Below are 20985 nucleotides of genomic sequence, written 5' to 3' on the forward strand. Positions count from 1 at the left end.
AACTTACTAAATGTAAACATTAAAAATATACCAAAAATCAAAGCCAAGAGATCTGTTTCAGGCCGCAGCATAGGCCGGGTTAGTCACGAGGTGTCGCATTCCCTTGGCTTAGTGATCAGTTCAAGAAATGGTTGAGGTCCCGATTTGGGCCAATGAGACGGAGATGACTTTTACTGGAAGCTTTGAGAGAATGTTTTCTCTCCTGAGAGCCATGGTAGCCAGGCTTTCTCATTCACCTATCTGAGGTGGATGAGGAGGTACAGAATCCCGAGGGCTGTTGAAAGCCTGCCCAGCCCATTGAGGAATCCGGCCGTGGGGTGATGCCAAGGCTGGGTGACAAAGCAGAAGGAAGGAGGGAATCTGAGTCTTCGGCATTACTGAGCTGCTGGGTAAACCAGTCCTGAAGCCTGTCTGTCTGGTGAATTTCCAAGGGTGATCTAATATGCTTCCTTATTTTTACAAGCAGATCTTAGTCAGATTTTGAAATCCATAGCTGTTGGCATCATCCCTACCACTGCTATTTCTGAGGTGCCATATGGGGCTATACGGTACATCGGTACGGCATGACTTCACCCAGTTGGGAACACGAAATGGCCATTACTGTGCCAAGCATGTGTCCATATAACCACAGCCCCTTTGGAGCATCAGGGAAGCTTCCTGGAGGAGGTGACTGAGCTGGGTTCTGAGTGATGGCAGTCAGAGAGAGAAGGGAGGAAAAGGAGAAATGGAAGCTAAACGTCAATGTCAGACGACATCTGTGCCAGGAAACCAAGTCTCCATTTGTCCTTTTCTATCATTAAATAAACGGTGACCAAGATGGCCCTGGTCTTTGCCCTCCCGGCGTATAGGGTAGGTAGGCAGCGGGCCCAGAGGATTAAACAAACAGGGGCGATGTGCAAGCAGGAAGATGGGAAGGTTGGGAAGTAGCGGCCAGGATCATCATGGAGAGCTTGAGAACTCGTGCTAATGGTCCAGCAGGGGAAACGAAACTCTGCCAGCACGGGACATCTCAGATCTCAAGGGTGGGTGGGCCAGGACGGACCCCCGTGGCTCACGGGTAGTTCCCACACTCAGGGCACCAGGTTCCTGACACCAGCAGTAGCTGCAAGGGAACCACTTGGACAAGATGTGCCTTCATATTTTGGAATAACTTTCCACCAGATCAAAATCTAAGGGGCTGGCATTGACTTTATTCTTTTACTGCTGAGTGTAATAAAGACCAAGGTGCTCATGCTTGCGGGGCTATCTGGCAAAACATATTTCAATTTCAAAAGTACTGTGTGTCACCAGAGTTCCTTTTAGGAGAACCCGCTCTCAGTGCACCCTGGCTTTGACTCTACTCTTGAATGCCGGTCTTACCACCCTCATTGGATCAAAAATTCCCTGAAGGCAGGAGACAGTCTAGCACCAGAATTTCAGAGATGGAAGGAATCCAACTTCTACAGATGAGGAGTTCGGGAAGAAATCAAAGCCCAGGACGCCTGGGTGGCTCAGTGGGTTAAGCCACTGCCTTCGGCTCAGGTCATGATCTCAGGGTCCTGGGATCGAGTCCTGCATCAGGCTCTCTGCTCAGCAGGGGGCCTGCTTCCCCTTCCTCTATCTCTGCCTGCCCCTCTGCCTACTTGTGATCTCTCTCTGTGAAATAAATAAATAAAATCTTAAAAAAAAAAAAAAGACTATTAAAAAAAAGAAAGAAATCAAAGCCCAGATGTCAAGCCCCAGATGTGTGTTTCCTCCAGCATGGGACGTTACCTCGTCTTTCTCCCATGGCATCTGGCATGGGCCCCCCTCCATTCAGTGGGGGGTAATATTGTGCACAGGGAGGCAAAAATTGGTTCTTGGGAGGCAGAAGAACTCGCATGTTATGACGGTCTGTGGTCTTCCAAAGCTCAACCCTATCTAACAAAATCTTATTCCTTAGGGAGAAATTTAAGTTTCCTCCTAGTGGGGGTGAGGGAAGGCCTGACAACTGTAAAAGGTTGAGAAAAGAAACATTGATCTAGCTCACTGGGGAGCACAGAGTAGTGGTTTTCACATCTCACTCACTGCCCTCTGCGAAGGCTTTCCAGCTGAACTTTTAGCACCTGATACCTCCTGCTCTCTCCACCAAAGGACTGGCTCAAGGTATCTTGTCAGAGTCCATTCATGCAACGCAAGTTTGAGTGCCTACTGTGCACACTAAAACCAGACTCATTTTTTCCTACAGTACCCTTGTCCTGGTCCTAATTTGTTCAAAAATCTTCAGTGGCTTTTCCTGCCTTGAAGAATGAGACTCCTACTAGCAAGGCTGACATTCAAAGCCCTGTGAAATCTGACCCAGCCCTAGCTCCCCAAGGAGCTAGTAGGGTTCATCACTGATCTTCTGAGCACCTCATAATGTTCCATCCTGGAGCCTGGCTCTCTCATCGAAATCCTGCCAACCCCCAAAGCTAAGAAGGGTAGCCCACCTCTCCACCCAACCATGGAACTGTTTCTTTGGTTTTGCTTTTCTAATTTACTCCCCCATAAGCATCATCCTTTGGTATTATATTAAGGAACTCATATGCTCCTTTCAATCCACAAAACAAGTATTTTCCTTAACACTGTCTTCCTGGGTTGGCCTACTTGGTGTGTTTTAATTAAGTAATTTTCACTGTGACTAGCAGTATGTTTGTACAGCCACCCATGAATTCATTTACTGATCACCTGCTATGAACCAGTCACCACGCTAGATCCTGGGGCATGAGGAGGGCCCTGCCCTCTACCAACTTCCATTCTAAAGGGAAAGACAGTTAAAACACCGTGCCATGAAGGCTAGCATGGATGATGGGTGCATTGTAGGGTTGGGGAGGGACTAGCTCTGCTTTCCCGCATAAAGAAGAGAAGGAAAGCAGTCCAGGCAGAAGGAACAGGCTGCAAAGCCTGGAACAGCAAAAGCAAACCGTTTTGAGGCACAGTGTGACAGCCGGTGTGGCTAGGGTTGAGACTGCGGCACTTAACAAGGGTACAAATAACCTGGCAGCTGGTTAAGAAACGCACTCGGATTCAGAGGTCTGGGGTGGGGCCGAGGCTCTCATTTCCAGCAAGCTCCCAAGTGGCGAGGACTAACAGGACACTGGCCTGGAAGAACCAAGGCAGTTCTGGGTGGGTATCCTCTTCTGCTTTCAGTTGAAAAAGACATTAACGCTCTTTGTTTCAAGCGAATGTCTCCCAGACAGAGAATAGGAGGCACTTCCCCTACTTATTCCGGAGGTATCAAGATAGACTTGCGGGTTTGAACAGACCTCATATTTAGTTTTGGCCTTTGTAGTTATCGCCTGCATCCCAAACTCCTACTGCTGTATCAGTGGTCATAGGGGAGGCATCACCCATATGGCAACCACGTGCCTGCCACACCCCTCCTTGACTGAGCCTGTGAGGGACAAAGCTCCAATGGCCCCATGTTACTGGACAGTAACAGCCATGCACACTGTTACCCATAACCTCCCAACAAGGAGCATCTAAAATGGAACACAGGAAAGCCTCATCGATTCAGCCTCTGTTAACATGAAAGGGAGGAGACTTTGGTGAATCTTCGCTTCTCAAATCATTTATTCATAAAGAGCACAAAGTTTAATAATGCTGTTGGGATGATAAGGATGATGAAACATTTAAAAGATTTCAAGGAAGCTCATATGGCTTTAGAAACACCTATTCATATCGTCATCCATGATTTCTTTGTGTGTAATTATGTAATTGGGTTCATTTCCTTAAAAGCTGTAATAAGTAATACCACCCATCTACTTCTGGGACTGGAAACAACAACAGTGTCAACATGTATTTATTGAGACCTATATCCATTCTGTCATACATTTATAATGTGAATAATCAAACTCCTGAGAGTGATTTTTAAAAACTACATTATCAGATTTGGTCCAAATGCATCCATTCTAGGAAGTCCCCGTCCCCACGTATAAAACGATGGGTCTTGAACTCTTGTGAAGCGCTACTGGTAGAGTCCAGAAGAAATGAGAACTTGAAGGACACCCTCCTTCAAGGGACACTCATGCATTTGAAGAGCTTCTAGAAAGGCAAACCATGTGGGAAAAGGACAAACTAGCTGCTTATAACAGAAGGCCACATTTGCTTAATTTGGGGCATATCACTTGGATTTCTCACCATCCCCTAATTTTTGCGAAGTACTGTTTAAGAACTGAAACTTGAAAAGCACAAACAAAATGGGAATTTCAAGCCATGTCTACCTAACTGCCAATCAGCTTTTCCCCATGAAGGCATTCCAATGATACCCTACCATCTGAATCTTCAAAATATTTGTAGCAAATCTCTGTGAAAGGATTTCATGTTCTGAGATTGAGATCCAAATAATTTACCTGCTTAGATGTCCAGGTGCATGTGTTAAATTAAAAGAAATTAATGACTTGGGTTTTTTCAAGTGGATTAACAAAGCACTGAAATATATTTAAGTGACATCATTCTGGAAAATTACTATGGTCTTTTAACTTGGACTCCAACGGCATTGACTTATGTAGTCGAAAGGTCTTCTCTTTCCTTTCAGATCTTTCATTTTTTATAGATGACTTTTCCTTTAGCTACAACATATTCAATTAATTCATGATGGCCTCCAAACTGGTAAATCAAATGCTCCCATCTAGAAAGAAATCAAACATATTTTAATGCCTACATGTCAAAATGATCACTATGTCAATAAATGCTAATGTGGAAATACATTCTCTAGAAACTTCTTCATACCTCGTCAATGATAAAGGGCTTTTTAAAAAAAAATATTAGATTACTCTGACAACTAGTCTACAACTTCAATATTGTTTAATGGTATTACTGAAGTATTTGACCTGAAAATATTTGATCCAATCAAGTAATATGTAAAAGGTGACATCAGCATTATTTTCGATAGAGAGAGTGAAGAGTAGAATTAAAGTCGATTTCTTCAGTGGAACTTGAGGACCAAGGAATGCAACAGGCTTCCTAGGTCAAGGATTTACAACTTTCAGACTGAGAAAAATAAGACTCAAATTGTTACATCGGAGGCCCTCTTGGCAGCAGACAGTGGATGAGTAATAAGAACCCAGGGGCAGGAAAACAGAAGCAAGGCTTTTGGGATCTGGTAGGAGTGAGAAGCCAGAGAGGTAATGAATCAGATGCAGGGTGGCCAGCAGGAGCTGGGACACGCACCGCCCAGAACCAGCTGTAGGTCAGAACGCCAGCAGAAAAACAAGAACACAAGCCAGGCGGCACAAGTCCAAAGTCCGGGTAAACGGAACAAAACCCTGGAGATCTAGGGCAGATGGAAGACAGAGGAAGAGACCGGACAAGCTGGTCTACCCTGTGTGGTCTAGGACCCGCAGGGAGACTTGCTGGTTGGAAAGGGGTGATGGTAAAGGAGACTGGGGAGCTGCAGAGGCTTCAGGACCAGATGCTAATATGGAGCAGAAAAGCCATTTAAACCTAGCCTACGTATCCCAAGGGGCACAAAATAAAATAGCTCCATTGGGAGAACACTCGCCTGGATGCATTGATGATGATGAGATCTCCCTGTTTGCCGACTTCCAGAGATCCGTGTGTGTGAGATCTTCCCAGGGCATAGGCTGCGTTGATGGTGGCAGCGGCCAAGGCTTCCGGCATGGACAGTCGCATGTTCACGCAGGCCAAGTGCATGACCACCGGCTAAGGCAGGCAAGAACCGCAGTAGAGGAAAGGAACAAAATGGTAGCTGCTACCTAGGACATTTCTCAACGCAGCACAACCAATAATGGAAATGAAATATCTGGGAGGAACCGGCTACACTGGTATAAGAACATTTTGATGTACATGTAAAGATTCTTATGCTTTGGAAAAGATTCCTTTATTAGAGAGATTACCCCAGCTGAACCCCTGGGTACTGAGTGTTTATTTACAACTTTTCAAGACCACTGTCTATGTAAGATGAAAGCCCACCTCCACACTTATTTACTAAAATTTCTTTGAGCCTGTGCTGTCCTCCAAGATGGAGGTAAGTTATCATCAAACCACCACGCCCAAGGCTGAATCAAAAAATTATGCACATAGAACTTTCCTCTCTCTCTGCCTAGAGGCATTCTTGTGGCACGGAAATAGCCAAGGACCCTGCTGTCTACACTTTTTTTCCTGTTGCACGAGAAAATCGTTTCTTAGATCTTATGTACATTTTAATAGTTAGGGAGCTATTTTTAAATTATTGACACACACAGTGGAAGACTGATTCTCCGCTTGGAAAAGGACATTAAAAATAATTACCATTGAAAAGCAATATGCGTTTGGGTTGAAATCACTGCCCAGAGCAACGATTACCCCTTCCTCCAACATCTTCCTAGCACGGGGTTGTTTCAGTCTAAAAGGAAGGAAAAAAAAGAAAGATGGAAGTCTCTGGAAGTAGAGCTTCTATAGACTAGATGTTTGCAATAGAAACCGACTCAAGATATCCAACCCCTCTGTGTTCTGGAAGAAGAAACAGACACTCAAGGTTAAGTGATGAGTGGTGAAGTCAGGTGGAACCCCAGGATGCCTGATTTTTATCTCTGCTTTTGAAATGACTTGCCCATAATTTACTTCTTTAATTTGGGAGTGTTTATTATTATATTATTAGTTAGTTATATTAGTTATTAGTTATTAGTTATTATTAGTTAGTTATATTAGTTATATTCCAGAGATCCTTGCTAAGGAAGAAAAACATAACAACATTTTTTTTTTAAAGTGTAACACTTTTTTTTTTTTGACTCTCAAATATAAATAATGAGGTTAAAATAATGTTGTTTTTATTAACTTCCAGTTTGCAATTTTAAAACTCATATCTCTCCCCCTCCTGGGCAGGGGCAGAGGGGCCTCAAACATTTCTGGTAGGGCCTTTAAAACCTTGAAGGCCCAAGATTCTAATATGTAAAATGGCTGCGCTTCTTCCTGGGTTGCGTGTCTCCTTGATTTCCTTGGCAAAATATTATTCTTTAGGACGTGACTCAAAAGCCATGTCAGGGATAAACCGAGCCAAACACTAGCTCAAAGGGTGAGGACAGTATTCAGTAATAACTACTGCGAAAGGGAAAAGGGTCCAGTGTGGCCTGGACTCAATTTTGATTTGTGCAGTGGTAACTGGGCGTTTTAGAGAAAGAAAGAGGAAGTTGGGAGGAAAAAGGGGCCGGTCCTTGAGGAGGCAATCCTGGGTGGTCAAAGGCTTATATCTCAGATAGAAGTCTTTGCAGAGAAAGGATTTCTAATTGCAAGCTTTGTAAAGTAACTGCTCTAAGAGGAAGTCCAGGGGCCTATCTGCCAATCAGCTGGTTTTGCGGGAACGAGCAGTACCTTCTCCTGGCACGCTGGGCTTCCTCAGGCAGGCGCTGTAAGGGGGCCTGGGTCATCTTAGGCAGACAACTTTGAGCTGTCAGAAACTATGCTGGTGTTTGTTCAAGGCTCCCAGGGTTTGGGGGAGGGGGATAGAGGGAAATTGGTCGTCTGAGAATCTACACGTCTACAGGCCAAGACTGAGGCCCTTGAAACATTCACAGTCAATGACCGACAGTTTGCAGGACTACCTAAGATAATGTTCCTCAATCAGCATCATGCGCGAGAGGAGGTGAGTGAAGCAGGGATAAGCGTGTGGAAAGGCAGAACTTAAAATCTCTCCACAGTTCATTCCTTTTCTTTCTTTCTTAAGATTTTATTTATTTGAGACAGAACATAAGAGGGGAAGAGAGGGAGAAGCAGGCTTCTCCCAGGTGCTGGGAGAAGGAGCCCATCAGGATCCTGAGATCACGACCTGAGCTGACCCAGACACTTAACCCCCCGAGCCACCCAGGTGCCCCTGCACAGTTCATTCTGATGGCCTCCCCTCCCCTTCCAGAAATATTGAAGGAAGAAAAAAAAAAAAAGTGATGCTGTAGAAGTATCAAGGAAGTTCCAGAAAAACTGAGGTGAATGGATCCTAAATCAATTTAAAGAGTATACACAAAGATGCATACAGTAATGATTAAAGGAAGCGGCACAAGGCCACTGTTACTCTGGAAATGAGAGTCAGGAGAGAATTCAAGGCCCGGCAGAGAGCCCTGCAGGTTGGGCCTGTTGGAGAGATCAGAAAAATACGAGAACAGAGAAGCCAGAGAGAGAAGGGTGGCCTCGGTGATGTTTCCTGTTGTTCAGCTGGCCAGCCCATCCTGGGGTGAGCACAGATGACAGCCACCTCTGGCGCAGGGACAAAGTTCAGACTTTTACTGCCGAGCTGCCCTTCACAGTGCAAGTCTCGGATTTTTGCTCCATCTTCAAGAGATTCAAGGGGAGGGAAAGGAAATTTTTTTTTTTTTTTGGTCAAACATTATTTCTTGGTGATGGAAAATTAACCAGATTAGGTATCGATTGATGACTCTGACTGACTACTAAGATTTGCTGGGAATGCCAAGATACCAAGAATGGCTATTGAATGATATGTCCTGGTTGCAATCTACATGAAGTTTACTCTTGAAATTCAGAGAACAGTAACAGTAAGAGAAATGTGTAATATTACCTGTATGGGTATAACGTCATAATATATTTGAGAAAAGCACTGACATATTCCTCTCTTCTCTCTTAAAAAAAGTTACTCGAAGGGCACCTGGGTGTCTGTCAGGTAGGAGTCCACTCTTGATTTCGGCCCAGGTCATGGTGTCATGGTGTTGAGATCGAGCCCCCTGTCAGGCTCCACACTGGGCATGAAGAATCTCTAGATTCTCTCTCCCCCTCTGCCCCTTCCCCCAGGTCACAGGCACCTGGGAGTGCCCTCACTGCCTATCTCTCTAAAAAATAAATAAATAAATGTAAAAGTTACTCCAAGCCTGGCTTTTCTAATGCCTAAGGCAGAGTGTCTCAACCATGGCACAGTTCATAATTTGTAGCTGGGTAGTTCTTGGGCAGGATAATTCTCTGTGGTGGGAGATGGTTCTGGGCGCTGTGGAGGTTTAGGGTCTCTAGCCTCTACCTACTAGATGCCAGTAGTGCCCCCTAGTGGGCAACAACCCAAACTGCCTCCAAACATTGTCCAACGGCTGAAACAGCATTCATAAAGATGGACTATGGACTGTGTGTATTCAGTCTATAGAGGGCAAACAGCAAAATTCCTGGGGGAGATTTCGCAAAATATACTTACACATCTCCTCTTTCCTCCCATGCCTGGGGATTTTTGAAGACTGTGGTACCCACTTGCACCCTCTTAGAAAACAGCTCCTTCACATTCCGAACACTGTCCAGTATCTCTAACATCTGATGCATGTTTTTAAAGTGGAGAGCCTATTTCATTACTTGGTAATTATAAAAGTAATACATATTGACTTTTTAACTGGAAAATTCCAAAAATGAGGTGGGAAAAGGAAAGGGCAGCTCCACTCTTCCCAATAATCCCACCACTCAACCGTCACTGGGGTCTAAACTCTCTCCTGAACCTCGCTCCAGGACTGGCACCTTCCAGAGCTCAGTTTTCCTGATCTGCATTTTTAAGGAATGTGGAAGGGCAATGAAATAAGACTGAGGCCTCCGGGTCTGTGTCCTCCCACTTGGCACCCCCTGGGGCAGCTCACCTCAGCATGTAGGCCGTGGTGGGCAGAAGGACGGCCGAGCACTGGGCCGTTGCCATGGCAGTGATGCCCTCATCGCTGGCTTCTTCCAGGTGACTGATTGCCTGGGCTCCCAGCTCAGCCCCGAGCTAAGCAGAATGGGCAGAGAGAGAAGAGTTCACCAACAGCAACAACAATCAATAAAGGGCCAGAATATTGTTTTTCCTGCAAAAATAAATACCAATCTATTACTAAAATGCCTTGGCAACTGCCTCTGCCAAGCACAAGCCCCCAAATGGGCAAAAGATTTGTGATGGACATCCATTGGAAAATTAGCTAGTGTCCTACTTCAACAACTGTCCTTATGTCCAAGTGATTCTTACAGCATCATCAAAAACACAGTAAGGAAAGGTATCTTACAGTGCCGTTGCGCTCAGGGAAAACAGATCAGTTAAGAAAACAAACTTGGAAAAATGTGAAATTATATGTATCATTTGAGAATATGCACTTGAGCTTGATTTCTCTCCAGATGAAAAGTCTGGGCTCGACTGTGAGAAGAAAACTAGGAGGTAATGCTATGATGGTAATGAAAACATGGCATTAAAGTGGGTTTCTTCTCAGCTTGATACATTTACACACACACACACATGCATGCACACACGTACACAGTGCCCCAGGCTGAAAGGTGATTGTGTTAAGCATTCTGAGGGAAGGGAAAGTAGACTCATTCTTGACATTAAGCAATGGCCCAGGGAGGCAGCACAGCCATACCAGGGCAGGAGGGGGCTGGCCCCTCGTCAGCAGCTAGCTTGGGTCTAAGGGCAATTCTGGTTTGGTGCTCCGGGGAGTGGGATGCCCCACAGATTGACTCTGTTCCCCAAGTGGAGCTTCCTTCTAACCTTGGAATCACCTTCACTCTCCCAGATTCGATTTGGTCATCCCAGGTACTGCCCTCTGTTTAATTCACCAGTGCACTCTCTGCCACCAAAAGTGTCTTGTTGACCACCTAGTTCACATTCATTCAACAAACATGCCCCATTTATGTCCTCACTAAAGGCCACCTGTCTGCCAGGCATTGTGCTAACCTCCAGGGACAGAGCTGCAAAGGCGCGGGGACAATTGTCAGCCCCTTTACTGTCCAGGAGGGAGCGCGGAGGCAATTTGAACATGGTGGGACAGGTGTGGGGAGGCTCTGTAACTCACTCTTGCAGAGGTTTGGGAAGGATCCCAGAGAAGTGGTAGCTAAGAAGAAACACGGAGGGGAGGTAGAGTTAGCCGAGGGGTGTTCAGACAAGAGAAAGTACGTGCAGAGGCGTGGGGGATCGAGTGTCTTAACACAGTTCATGGTGGCTGGCTCACGGAAAAGAGGGCAGGGGAAGCGAGAGGGGGAAGAGACAAAGAGGAACATGGCAGGCGAGCAAGAGGGGGATCCGGGTAAGCCTACGGCTGCGGAGTTGGGAATCTGTCCTGCTGGCACGGGTGAGCCTTTCAGGGCTTTCCAGCAACAGAGAGGAAGAGAAGATGCACTGAGGGCAGGGCTTAAAGGAACTGATTGAAGAGCGGGCGGGCTTGGACACGGGGAGAGAAGCCATTGCAGGAGATCCTGCTGAGAGCTCCTGATGGTGGTCTGAACGAGGTGGTCGGGGGAAGAGAAGTGGACCTGGACATAATCAGGAGGCAAACCTGGAGGCCTTGCTGGTTGACCAAAACGTGACAGGGGATGGGGAAAGGAGACAAGGTGATGTCCAAGTTTTTCTGCTTAGACAGTACTAGACGATGGGGTCATTCACTGGGCAAGAAACACAGGACCAAGATCCGGAAGCGATGTGAAGAGATCACACTGGACACATCTGGGGTGTCTGTATTTATGCCCACATTATACACATCTGTATTTATGCCCCAAGGGCATCTGTTTATTTCGCTCTGGGGTTTGGAGAGACATCTAGACTCGCGACTGTGAGGACTGTGTCTGTCTTATTCACGGCTGAATTCTCAGAGCCTGGCACAGAGCAGACACTCATGTATTTGCTGAAAGCGTGAATAAATGAACTGGGCAAGACACACAGGTCAGAAGAGAATCACGTGACCATGACCGTGTGCTCTCCCAACATTCCCCTGACCGCTGCCCCAGGAGGACCCTAGCCACAACATGAGCAATTTTTACTCCGCTTTGCCAGCATGGCTTTCTGTTCCAACCAAAACAGGGTGTGGGTTTGCTAAACAAGATCACAGAAGTACTTCTTTTTCCACTAATACCACCAGCAGGCGATCTTCAAAGTAAACGACCAGCAAAAAAGTACATTTCTAACAGGGGTCAGGGATTCTGAGGCTCGACTGGACCGGTCCACACATTGTTCAAACAAATTCCCATTTCTCTGTCTTTTCAGTAAGGTTCCTCCCACCTCTGAACCCACTAATGAAGTTTTCCATAGCGTGAAAGGAAGAAGGTCAACCCCACCTCGGCAGCCTTCATGGGGTGCAGCTCGTCCCCGTGGAAGTTAATCTGTAATCCCATCTCTTTTCCGCTTTGAAGAATCCTCCTGGTGGAGTCGAGATCAAAGACCCCCTTCTCGCAGAACACATCTATATTGTCCACGTGGATTTCCCCACTTCTGGCAAGCTCCTTCAGCTTCGGGAGGTGGCTACTGATGATTTCATCAGCAGCCTCTGATGCGGTCTTCCCCCTGGGCGAGAAAATGAGATTACGTGAAGCAAAAAACAAAACAAAACAAAACAAAAACTTCTTTAATTAAAAAATTGTTTTAATTTTAAAATTTTTAATTTAATTTAATTAAGAATTATTTAAAATGTAATTTTAAAATTTTTAAATTTTTTATTTAAAATTTTTAAAAATTAATTTAATTGGTTTTCTGGCCCTTGAAGAATCTGACGAACCATGAGCAAATGACCTCAAGCCTCAAAAAGTAGAGAAATAATCCAAAATATACCTCATGAGTCTTAACAATGAGGACACAGCAGAGATGTCGATAAGACTACTATAGGCACTGACGCTGTACATGGAGACTCAAAGGGCTCATCCATCTCTGGCCCAGCCATGTTGCCTTCGAGAATGCCGGCAAGGCCATGGGGGCTGAGACACTGAATCTGCTTGCCAAGGACACGTAAAGGGCATCCTGAATGCTTCCCTAACTATCCAGTTGCAGGCTCCTTTGCTGGGTCCTAGTGATCACTCTGCCTTTTTCTTCTTCCACACTATTTGTAAAAGCATGGGAAAGAGGGTTGTGGGAAGCACTGAAATTCTAAGATTCTAGGGTAGTTATACATAGGAAAGGGCTGGGCTTTTGAAGTTAGATAGACACAGAGCTCCACCACTTGCTGGCGACCTAACTTTGGGCAGGTCACGCAGCCATCATTTGGCATACTCTGAGCTCAGACCGTGTCACTGGGGATCAGACCTGAGAGACTCATTGGCAGAAGGAGAAAATTTCTGTAAAACTTTAGTCCTGTAGTTGGCACGCCAAAGTTTCTTGCTCAGCAAAAACCGTACTGGAGGGAAGATAGAGGTGAACTGTGAGGAGACAGGCGCTCACGTATGTTGTCCCTAATTCTCAAGACAATCATAAAGAATTATGTGTTATTTAGCTGTTTTACAGATGTTCAAAAAAGTTAAGTGATGCCCTCAAAATCATGCACTGGGAAAGTTGCAAAGCTGGAGTGAAACCCAGGTCTGGTATGGCTCCAAGGCCTACGACTTCTCTACCACCTTACACTGCCTATCATTCACCTTATGTTCCATTTGGGGAAAAAAAAAAAAAGTTTTCATAGACGGATGTCCCACAAGTCTCAGTGCGGTTTAAGCTTTAATAATTTCAGAAGTACAAATGCTAAAAATGTACAAAAACATCATTGGAAATATTAAATATTTTTCTTTTCTACTTAATTTTCTGAATTCTTAATCATAAATTTAATGTTAAAATTTTTTATTTTCGGGGCGCCTGGGTGGCTCAGTGGGTTAAGCCTCTGCCTTCAGCTCGGGTCATGATCTCAGGGTCCTGGAATCGAGCCCCGCCTCGGGCTCTCTGCACAGTGGGGAGCCTGCTCCCTCCTCTCTCTCTGCCTGCCTCTCTGCCTACTTGTGATCTCTCTCTCTGGGTTGAATAAATAAATAAAATCTTTAAAAAAATTTTTTTTATTTTCTCTGACTGAAATGATAAACAAAAAATTAACATTAAACTTGTTTTCCAAATTGAACGAAACTAAGTAAATGTAAAAATATGTTATGAAACTTTCAAATAAGCCTGTAGTACTTACATATCTAAGTTATCAAAACTCAAGACTTCACTAAGACTTTGTCCTGTTAATTTTCAAGTCCTGGATTTTATTTGTAAAGATTTTATTTATTTATTTGAGAGAAAGAGAGAACAAGAGCAGGGGGAGGGAGAAGCAGATTCCCTGCTGAGCAGGGAGCCAATTAGGGGTTTGATCCCCTGGGATCCTGACCTGAACTGAAGGCATCTGCTTAACAGACTGAGCCACCCAGGCGCCCCCCAAGTCCTGGATTTCCTTTGAACCTTTTAATTCTGGAACTGTGGGCCTTTGGCTCTAGAAATTCCGGGACAGGTAAGATGCAGAAGCAGATGCAGAAAAGGACAGAATTCTCTACAAAAAAGCCACATCAGAGACACTTTTTAGGTAAAAGGAAAGCTTAAAACCATTTACAACAAGAAAACAAACATGTTTGCTGCTAAACAAAAAGATGAATGAAAATAAAAACTATTCTGAGTCATCCTGACCTAGAGATTTGCTCTATCACCTACGGAGTGTTATTTTAATCTCTAAAGTGCAATTATATGGTCACGGGCAACTATTTAAAATAATAGTTGTCATTTTAATTTTTAATTTTTTCTTTTTTTAAGTAATATCTGTCATTTTAAAGGATCTAGTAGAGGACATTGCTTTCTGTTAACCAAAAGAATTTTGAATATCTCCACTTCCTTCTTCATCATTAGCAGACCAGTAAAACTGTTGGGTCTGATGGGGATTGCCTTCTTAAAACCACCCTTGCAAGGGGCACCGGGGTAGCTCAGTCAGCTAAGTGTCTATCTTCAGCTCAGGTCATGATCCCAGGATCCTGGCATCAAGCCTCACTCAGGCTCCCTGTTCAGCAGGGAGTCTGCTTCTCCCTCTCCCTCTGCTTGTGTGTTCTCTCTCTCTCTCTCTCAAATGAATAAAATCTTAAAAACAGAAACAAACAAAAAACCACCCTTGAGACGACTATTACAATCAGAACACCTTTCTAACAGCTTCTACTGAACTCTCTGCGAGAACAGAAGCATAGATACACCTCCACCCGGTCTGACTCCCTAACCCTCCCCACTCCCACAGTGCATCCCCACTTAGGGACCACCTGACCCCTTCTTTGTTTTCAATGCCCCCAGTCAAACCCGCAAGCTGAGGTTACTTTGGCACCGAGTGAGCCCCGCAGTAAGTGGCGGAGATGCCTATGGGCAGCTGCCGCCGAGCGCGCTCGATCACGCGCAGCATCTTCAGCTCGGTCTCCAGGTTGAGGCCGTATCCGCTCTTGCACTCCACCAGCGTGGTCCCCGCCCTCATCATGCACTGCAGCCGCTCCTGGAAGGAGCAGAACAGCTCCTCCTCCGAGGCCTGGCGCGTGCGCTCCACCGTGAAGTTGATCCCTCCTCCAGCCTGGTGAATATCCATGTACGTGGCTCCTGCCAACTGAACACAGGGCTCGCCTTTAGGCTGGGCAAATGCGGGAGGTTGTGGGCAGGTCCACAGAATCCCCGTACAGGGTGATGTTCAAAATGATTAACAACTGATAGGTCAGAGACACCAGCAGACCAGAAAGGATGCTGGGGTAGCAGGGCCATGGAGGCCCCTCCCCTGCCAGGGCCTCTTAGGAACCGCAGGGATGGCCCAAATGGGAGAGCACTGAGGGTCTCTGGAAGCAGCAGCAACTTACCAACTAGCCCAGAAGTATCTCAGTGTTCCAACAACCCAACTGGCCCCCGTGTGTACCACTAAGTCTTCGTCCCTCCCACTCAATTTGGCTATGAATCTAAAACTGCTCTAAAACATTAAATGTATTAGAAAGAAACAATGTGAAAATGGCTCCAACCATGGATTTGAGGGTTGGCCCTGGCTAATTAATGATTCAGGACATAGACCACACTTTATGCTTCTTAATAAGTCATTTTTTGGGGGAGGGTGAGAAAAATACAAGGCAATTTATTTTTATGATCAGCAATATATTTTTCCAAGTTTGAACCAATGAATGGTGAATTTCTAACTGTATGGTGGAGCCCTTTTAAAGGCTCCCAGGGGCAGAGAGGAGAAAGTGAGCAAAGCAGCTCAGCTCTGTTTTTTGTGGTTTTTTTGGTTTTTGTTTTTTTGTAAGATTTTATTTATTTATTTGAGAGAGAGAGAGAGAGAGAGTGTGTGTGTGTGTGTGTATGTATAAGTGCGGGGGGACTGGCAGAGGAAGAGGGGGAGGGACAAGTAGACGCCCTGCCAGGTGCAGAGGCCAACCTGGGGCTGGATCCCAGGACCCTGACATCATGACCTGAACCAGTCTGACAGTTGACCAACCGAGCCACCCAGGCGCTCAGAGGCAGCTCAGCTTTTTTTTTTTTTTTTTTTAAAGGGAGGATTCTAAAACATACATATGTACATACATACATATATACATATATAAGGATTCTATTGCTAAACATTTTTGAAACCTGTTATACCTAAAATGATTGCTGGGCCTGTGCATAGTATTTGGACAGTTATAAGTTAGTTTCTTTTCCAGTTTATCTTCCATAGTCCAAGCCAGTAAAAATATACATGAAAAAGAAATGTAGGGGCATCTGGGTGGCTCAGTTGCGTAAGCAACTGCCTTCGGCTCAGGTCATGATCCTGGAGTCCCAGGATCGAGTCCCGCATCGTGCTCCCTGCTCCCTGAGGAGTCCGATTCTCCCTCTGCCCCTCTCTCTCATGCTCTCTCTCACTCTCTCATTCTCTCTCTCTCTCAAATACATAAATAAAATCTTTAAAAAAAAGAAATATAGACATATGTTGCAAAGTCTGTTAGCCTGTCAAGTCTTTATAAAAAGATTTGTATTTGTGCCTTATTTTGATGTGTCCTCATTTATGGCAGTTACCTTCATTGCAAACTCGTGAACTCTTTCGCCAGCCCATACTGGATGTGTGTGTGCGTCCACCAAACCTGTAATCAATAAATCAAATCACCTCTGAAGCTGAGAAATAGAAAGCCCTTAGATAGTAGGCAGACTACCCCGTGCCACTCTTGGGAAAGCAAGATGATGGTCAGCCATCTTGGAGGAGGAGGGAGGAAGAAGAATTTGTCTATGGGTTCCCTCCACAGACAGGAAACAACAACACTCTCTGCATGGCTGGTCTAGAAGGCTTTAACAGAAGAGCGTGATTTGGCATGATGAGAATATCCATTAAAGAAAGACAGGTCCGGGGCGCCTGGGTGGCTCAGTTGGTTAAGCAACCCCCTTGGGCTCAGGTCACGGTCCCGGAGTCCCAGGATCGAGTCCCGCATCAGGCTCCCAGCTCCATGGGGAGTCTGCTTCTCCCTCTGACCTTCCCGCCTCTCATGCTCTCTCTCACTGTCTCTCTTTCAAACAAATAAATAAAAATCTTAAAAAAAAAAAAAAAAAGACAGGTCCTTTCGCCCACTAAACAAGCTTTTGGAAACAGGATGTCATATCTATTAGTTGAGCAAAACCAAGGACTACATCGCCAAGAAATAATCTGGGTATGAAAAGAGAATATAATCTCTCCCAACTATGAGAAGGAAAAATATGGAATCAGGAATATGAATCTTTCTTCAAAAAAGAAATGCAGTTTAGGGGCGCCTGGGTGGCTCAGTGGTTTGGGCTGCTGCCTTCGGCTCGGGTCATGATCTCAGGGTCCTGGGATCGAGCCCCGCATCGGGCTCCCTGCTCTGCAGGAAGCCTGCTTCCCTCTCTCTCTCTCTCTGCCTGCCTCTCTGCCTACTTGTGATATCTGTCTTTCAAATAAATAAATAAAATCTTTAAAAAAAAAAAGAAATGCAGTTTAATTGAAGAGAAACTATAAAGTAATCGTGTGACTCGTTTGTTTATCCAGATACAACTCAAGTAAAGTGTGTCTTTCCAGAATATTTAAAATACTTTGTGGATCAAATGTCTCATTAGTGGTTGCAATTGGACAAAGATCAAGAATCTCTGTTCAGGGCCCCTGGGTAGCTCAGTGGGTTAATCCTCTGCCTTTGGCTCAGGTCATGATCTCAGGGTCCTGAGATCAAGTCCCATATCGGGCTCTTTGCCTGGCAGGGAGCCTGCTTCCTCCTCTCTCTCTGCCTGCCTCTCTGCCTACTTGTGATCTCTCTCTGTCAAATAAATAAATAAATACAATCTTAAAAAAAAAAAAATCTCTGTTCAGATTGTTTTCTAGTATTTTCTGCTCTTTTTCATAACGTTTCACTCTGACTTCATTTCCTGACTCCCAGAGCTGGAAGATAGAAGGTCTAACAGATACACATAGTAAACATTTTAAAAATATAAATCTTAGCCTCTCTGTTTTATGTAGAACTCAAAATTTGTGAAACTTGTTTCAGAGGATTTCATGAAGCCATAAAACAATGTGGGAGATGATGGTTAATAAACTGATTTTGTGTCAATCACTAAGATATAAATAAACTTCAGTAAAATCTCTAGGGATTCCCTCTTCCCCGACTTTTCTGCCCAAAGATGTGTTCTTTGTTTCACACTCCATGTAAATTTAAAATCTATTCTGGTATTAGAAACAGCTTGCCTAGCTGCCTCCCATATGAAGTAGATTCGTAAAGTTCTTCAACAGCTTTTGAACCTAAACACAACACAACTGGTTTCTCTTCGGCATGTGAGTGGGAAGCAGGGGCCCTTTCCCTGTCTGGCAATCTGGGGTAATTTTTTCATCCCTAAACTGGAGTTTTCTAATCTGTAACATGTAGATAATGATACTTACCTTACAGGGCAGTTAGAAGAATTCAAGATGAAAATATGTTTGTAAAGCAGCTAGACATTCAGTAGTAGAAATGCGAAGCATGGTAGCTATTATTATATTTTAATATGATTTTGACACCCTATTTAAAACAAGCTCTTCCTCTTTACATTACTAAAACTGGCTGCAGGGCTTTACTGAAAAAAGAGGTTAATACCTGGCAAGATGCATTTCCCAGAACAGTCAATCCTTTCCTCGAATGATTCTTCAGAAAACATTTTTTGGATCTCATCAGCAGGACCGATGGCTTTTATAAACCCATCCCTGAAGAAAAATCAAGAAATAATTACTAAAGTTTGGGGAATTACTATGGAAAAGCTGACTAATGATTTAAAATATGTTGTCCATGTCTTTTGCTATCAGTCAACTTTATCCTATGTCCTTCTTGCATCTGTGTTATGGAAGAAAAAAAATGTCTCCAGCCACATGCAAGCCCAAAAGTCAACTCATATGTACAGAATCTTAGTTGTCCCCATTCCCCACAGGGCTAGATTCCTAAATCTAAGCTGAACACATCAACACCCAGAATGAAATCTACATTTCTAGGTTTCCCATCAACCAGGTGGGCCATGTGACTAAATTATAACCAATAGGACTGTTTTCACTTTCTTGTTCCCACCGTCTGGAAGATAGACTCCATACGGAGAGGTGGAGCAGCCATCTTGGATGATGGAGTGAGAAAGGGTTGGGTACAGCTGCGGGACAGTAGAGCCTCAGAGCTCCATGGAGTATGGCCTCAGTTAGCCCTGGATTCCTGCCTCTGTGCAGTTCTTTTAACTTGTTTGTAACCAATTCTCAACAGTAACACTGAGAATGTTTTTACCCCTTTGCTAATTAAAAACACATGGTCCCTCAAAGCTGGGCTCTTGCACAACCCTAAGCAGCGTCAGATAAGGGCTGAGACCATCTTGCACAACCGCGGGCCGTGGGGCTCTCTAATTCGCATCAGCATCCAAACCCCACTCCTACTAGGGGTTCGCCCCCCACCTCAAACTCTGGCTGTTCTTTTATTCACGTCTAGCAAGAAGCACAGAGGGTTAAATGAAAAAAAACAGAAAATGTCCTCTTTTTCTGAAAGTCCTTTCACCCTAAACCATCTGAACGTCTTCCATGGTTCTCAAATTTAGCATACCAAGTGGGGTGGGCTGGAGGGTGTTCTGTCAAAAATTTAAAGTCCGAGCACTCCACCACAGAGATGCTGATTCCAAAGATCTGGGGAGAGGGGACGGGGTGGAGGGTTCAGCCTGAGAGCGTTTTTTCACCGAATGGCTCCTCGAAGGTAGGTAGCCACAGGTGCCTAGAAGGCCTGCGGTGGCTCCCTGGATGCAGGAAAGCTTTTACGCGGTTCCCTCCACAGCGCCCAAGTTAGGGAAAGGGGGCCAGGCCCGGCCGCGGCTGCCCGCCGCCCCCAGCGCGCGGCCACTTACGTGCCCACCACGAGGCTGGCGCCCTCCAGCACGGCCAGGCGGCACAGCGCGTCCCGCGCCAGGAAGCGCTCGCCGCGGGCGCACACCATCACCACTTGCCGCGCGTTCTCCAGCAGGAGGCGGTGGCCGCCGGCCATGTCGCCGCGCGCCGCGGGTCTCCGGGAGGCCGCCGGGCGGGAGCGCGGGCGAAGGAAAGTGCGGGTCCGCGGGCGGCGCCGCGGGGCAGGGAGGGTGGAGTCGGGGCCGGTCCTCGCCGCCGCCGCCGCCCTGCGCGTCCGCGGAGGAGCGCGCGCCTCCCTCCGGCCGGCGCGGCTGCAGAGCCCGGGCCGACGACCCGCGGGGGATTCGTAATAAACGTGATCCTGGAATCGCCTCCTGTTTTGGTCGCCCGATGTTCTGGGTTAATGTGACGGAGACCGTAGTCCCTACTTTCTAGATTAGGAACCTGACGCTGGGTTACCGGGAGAGAGGAAGGTGGGCTCCGTTTAACCCGAGCCCAGGCGGGAGGGGGGTCCCCGAGAGGCCGGGGTGCCCAGGCGGGGCTGTGTAGGGGCAAACCTCTCCCAGGAGCTGGGGTGGGAACCGGGCGTAGAGACCCAGGAGAGGCAGCGTGGGGGAACCTCTGCCCCGCCGGCTCGAACGGGACGGGCGGTCGGCAGAAGGAACCCGAAGGTGGGGATCAGGGGGGTGCCGTGGGGGGAGTTGCCCCGGGTCCGCGCGGCCGTGGCGCAGAGTGACGGGTGCCGCGCACAATCTTCGGTTAGCCAGCTCCGCTCCGGAACCCCCTACCAGAAGGTCCCCGAGATGAAGGGGGATCCTGGCGGGGGAGGATAGAGCCGAGACCAGAGAATCCATTGGCGCCTCTGCCCGGTGTCCCCTAACGTCCTCCTGAAGGATAGGTTTGGACCGGCTCCTGGATCCGAACTCTTGCAGGTAAAAGTGGTTTCAGCTCGGTGTCCGCCCCCATCCTCACCCCAACTGTATCTGGGGCGGGGTGTATGTGGGGGTGCTACTCT

The 20985-nt window shown here is 46.2% G+C and overlaps 2 protein-coding genes across 3 annotated transcripts in view; one reads left to right on the top strand and one right to left on the bottom strand.

Annotated features, from left to right (window-relative positions):
- Positions 1-3546: 3546 nt before the first annotated feature.
- AMDHD1 (amidohydrolase domain containing 1) lies at positions 3547-20210 on the bottom strand. The gene is made up of 9 exons (XM_082739321.1): positions 19970-20210; positions 18700-18806; positions 16652-16716; positions 14947-15224; positions 11983-12208; positions 9549-9673; positions 6250-6343; positions 5501-5661; positions 3547-4627 (listed from the first exon to the last, which is right to left on the bottom strand). Exons 1-9 carry the CDS (start codon positions 20104-20106, stop codon positions 4540-4542), a joined length of 1281 nt encoding a protein of 426 aa, XP_082595447.1. The 5' UTR covers positions 20107-20210; the 3' UTR covers positions 3547-4539.
- Positions 20211-20518: 308 nt separating this feature from the next.
- The window catches only part of CCDC38 (coiled-coil domain containing 38), a 48821-nt gene continuing 48354 nt past the window's right edge, over positions 20519-20985 (top strand). The window contains exon 1 of one of the 2 annotated variants that reach the window (XM_082739300.1): positions 20519-20902. The gene's annotated coding sequence lies outside the window, so the exon portion shown is untranslated. The remainder of the gene's footprint in view (positions 20903-20985) is intronic. The other variant, XM_082739301.1, reaches the window with a different exon arrangement.

This window comes from Mustela nivalis, assembly GCF_964662115.1.
Source record: "Mustela nivalis genome assembly, chromosome: 7".
Lineage (NCBI taxonomy): Eukaryota > Metazoa > Chordata > Mammalia > Carnivora > Mustelidae > Mustela > Mustela nivalis.

Excerpts from the sequence above, each read along its gene's own strand:
- AMDHD1 (XM_082739321.1), bottom strand. The coding sequence starts at position 20,106 with ATGGCCGGCGGCCACCGCCTCCTGCTGGAGAACGCGCGGCAAGTGGTG. Across the intron at positions 15,225-16,651 it reads TTCACGAGTTTGCAATGAAG|TTGGCAGGAGCCACGTACAT; the intron begins GTAACTGCCATA and ends CCCTGTGTTCAG. Across the intron at positions 9,674-11,982 it reads ACCCCATGAAGGCTGCCGAG|CTCGGGGCTGAGCTGGGAGC; the intron begins GTGGGGTTGACC and ends CATTCTGCTTAG.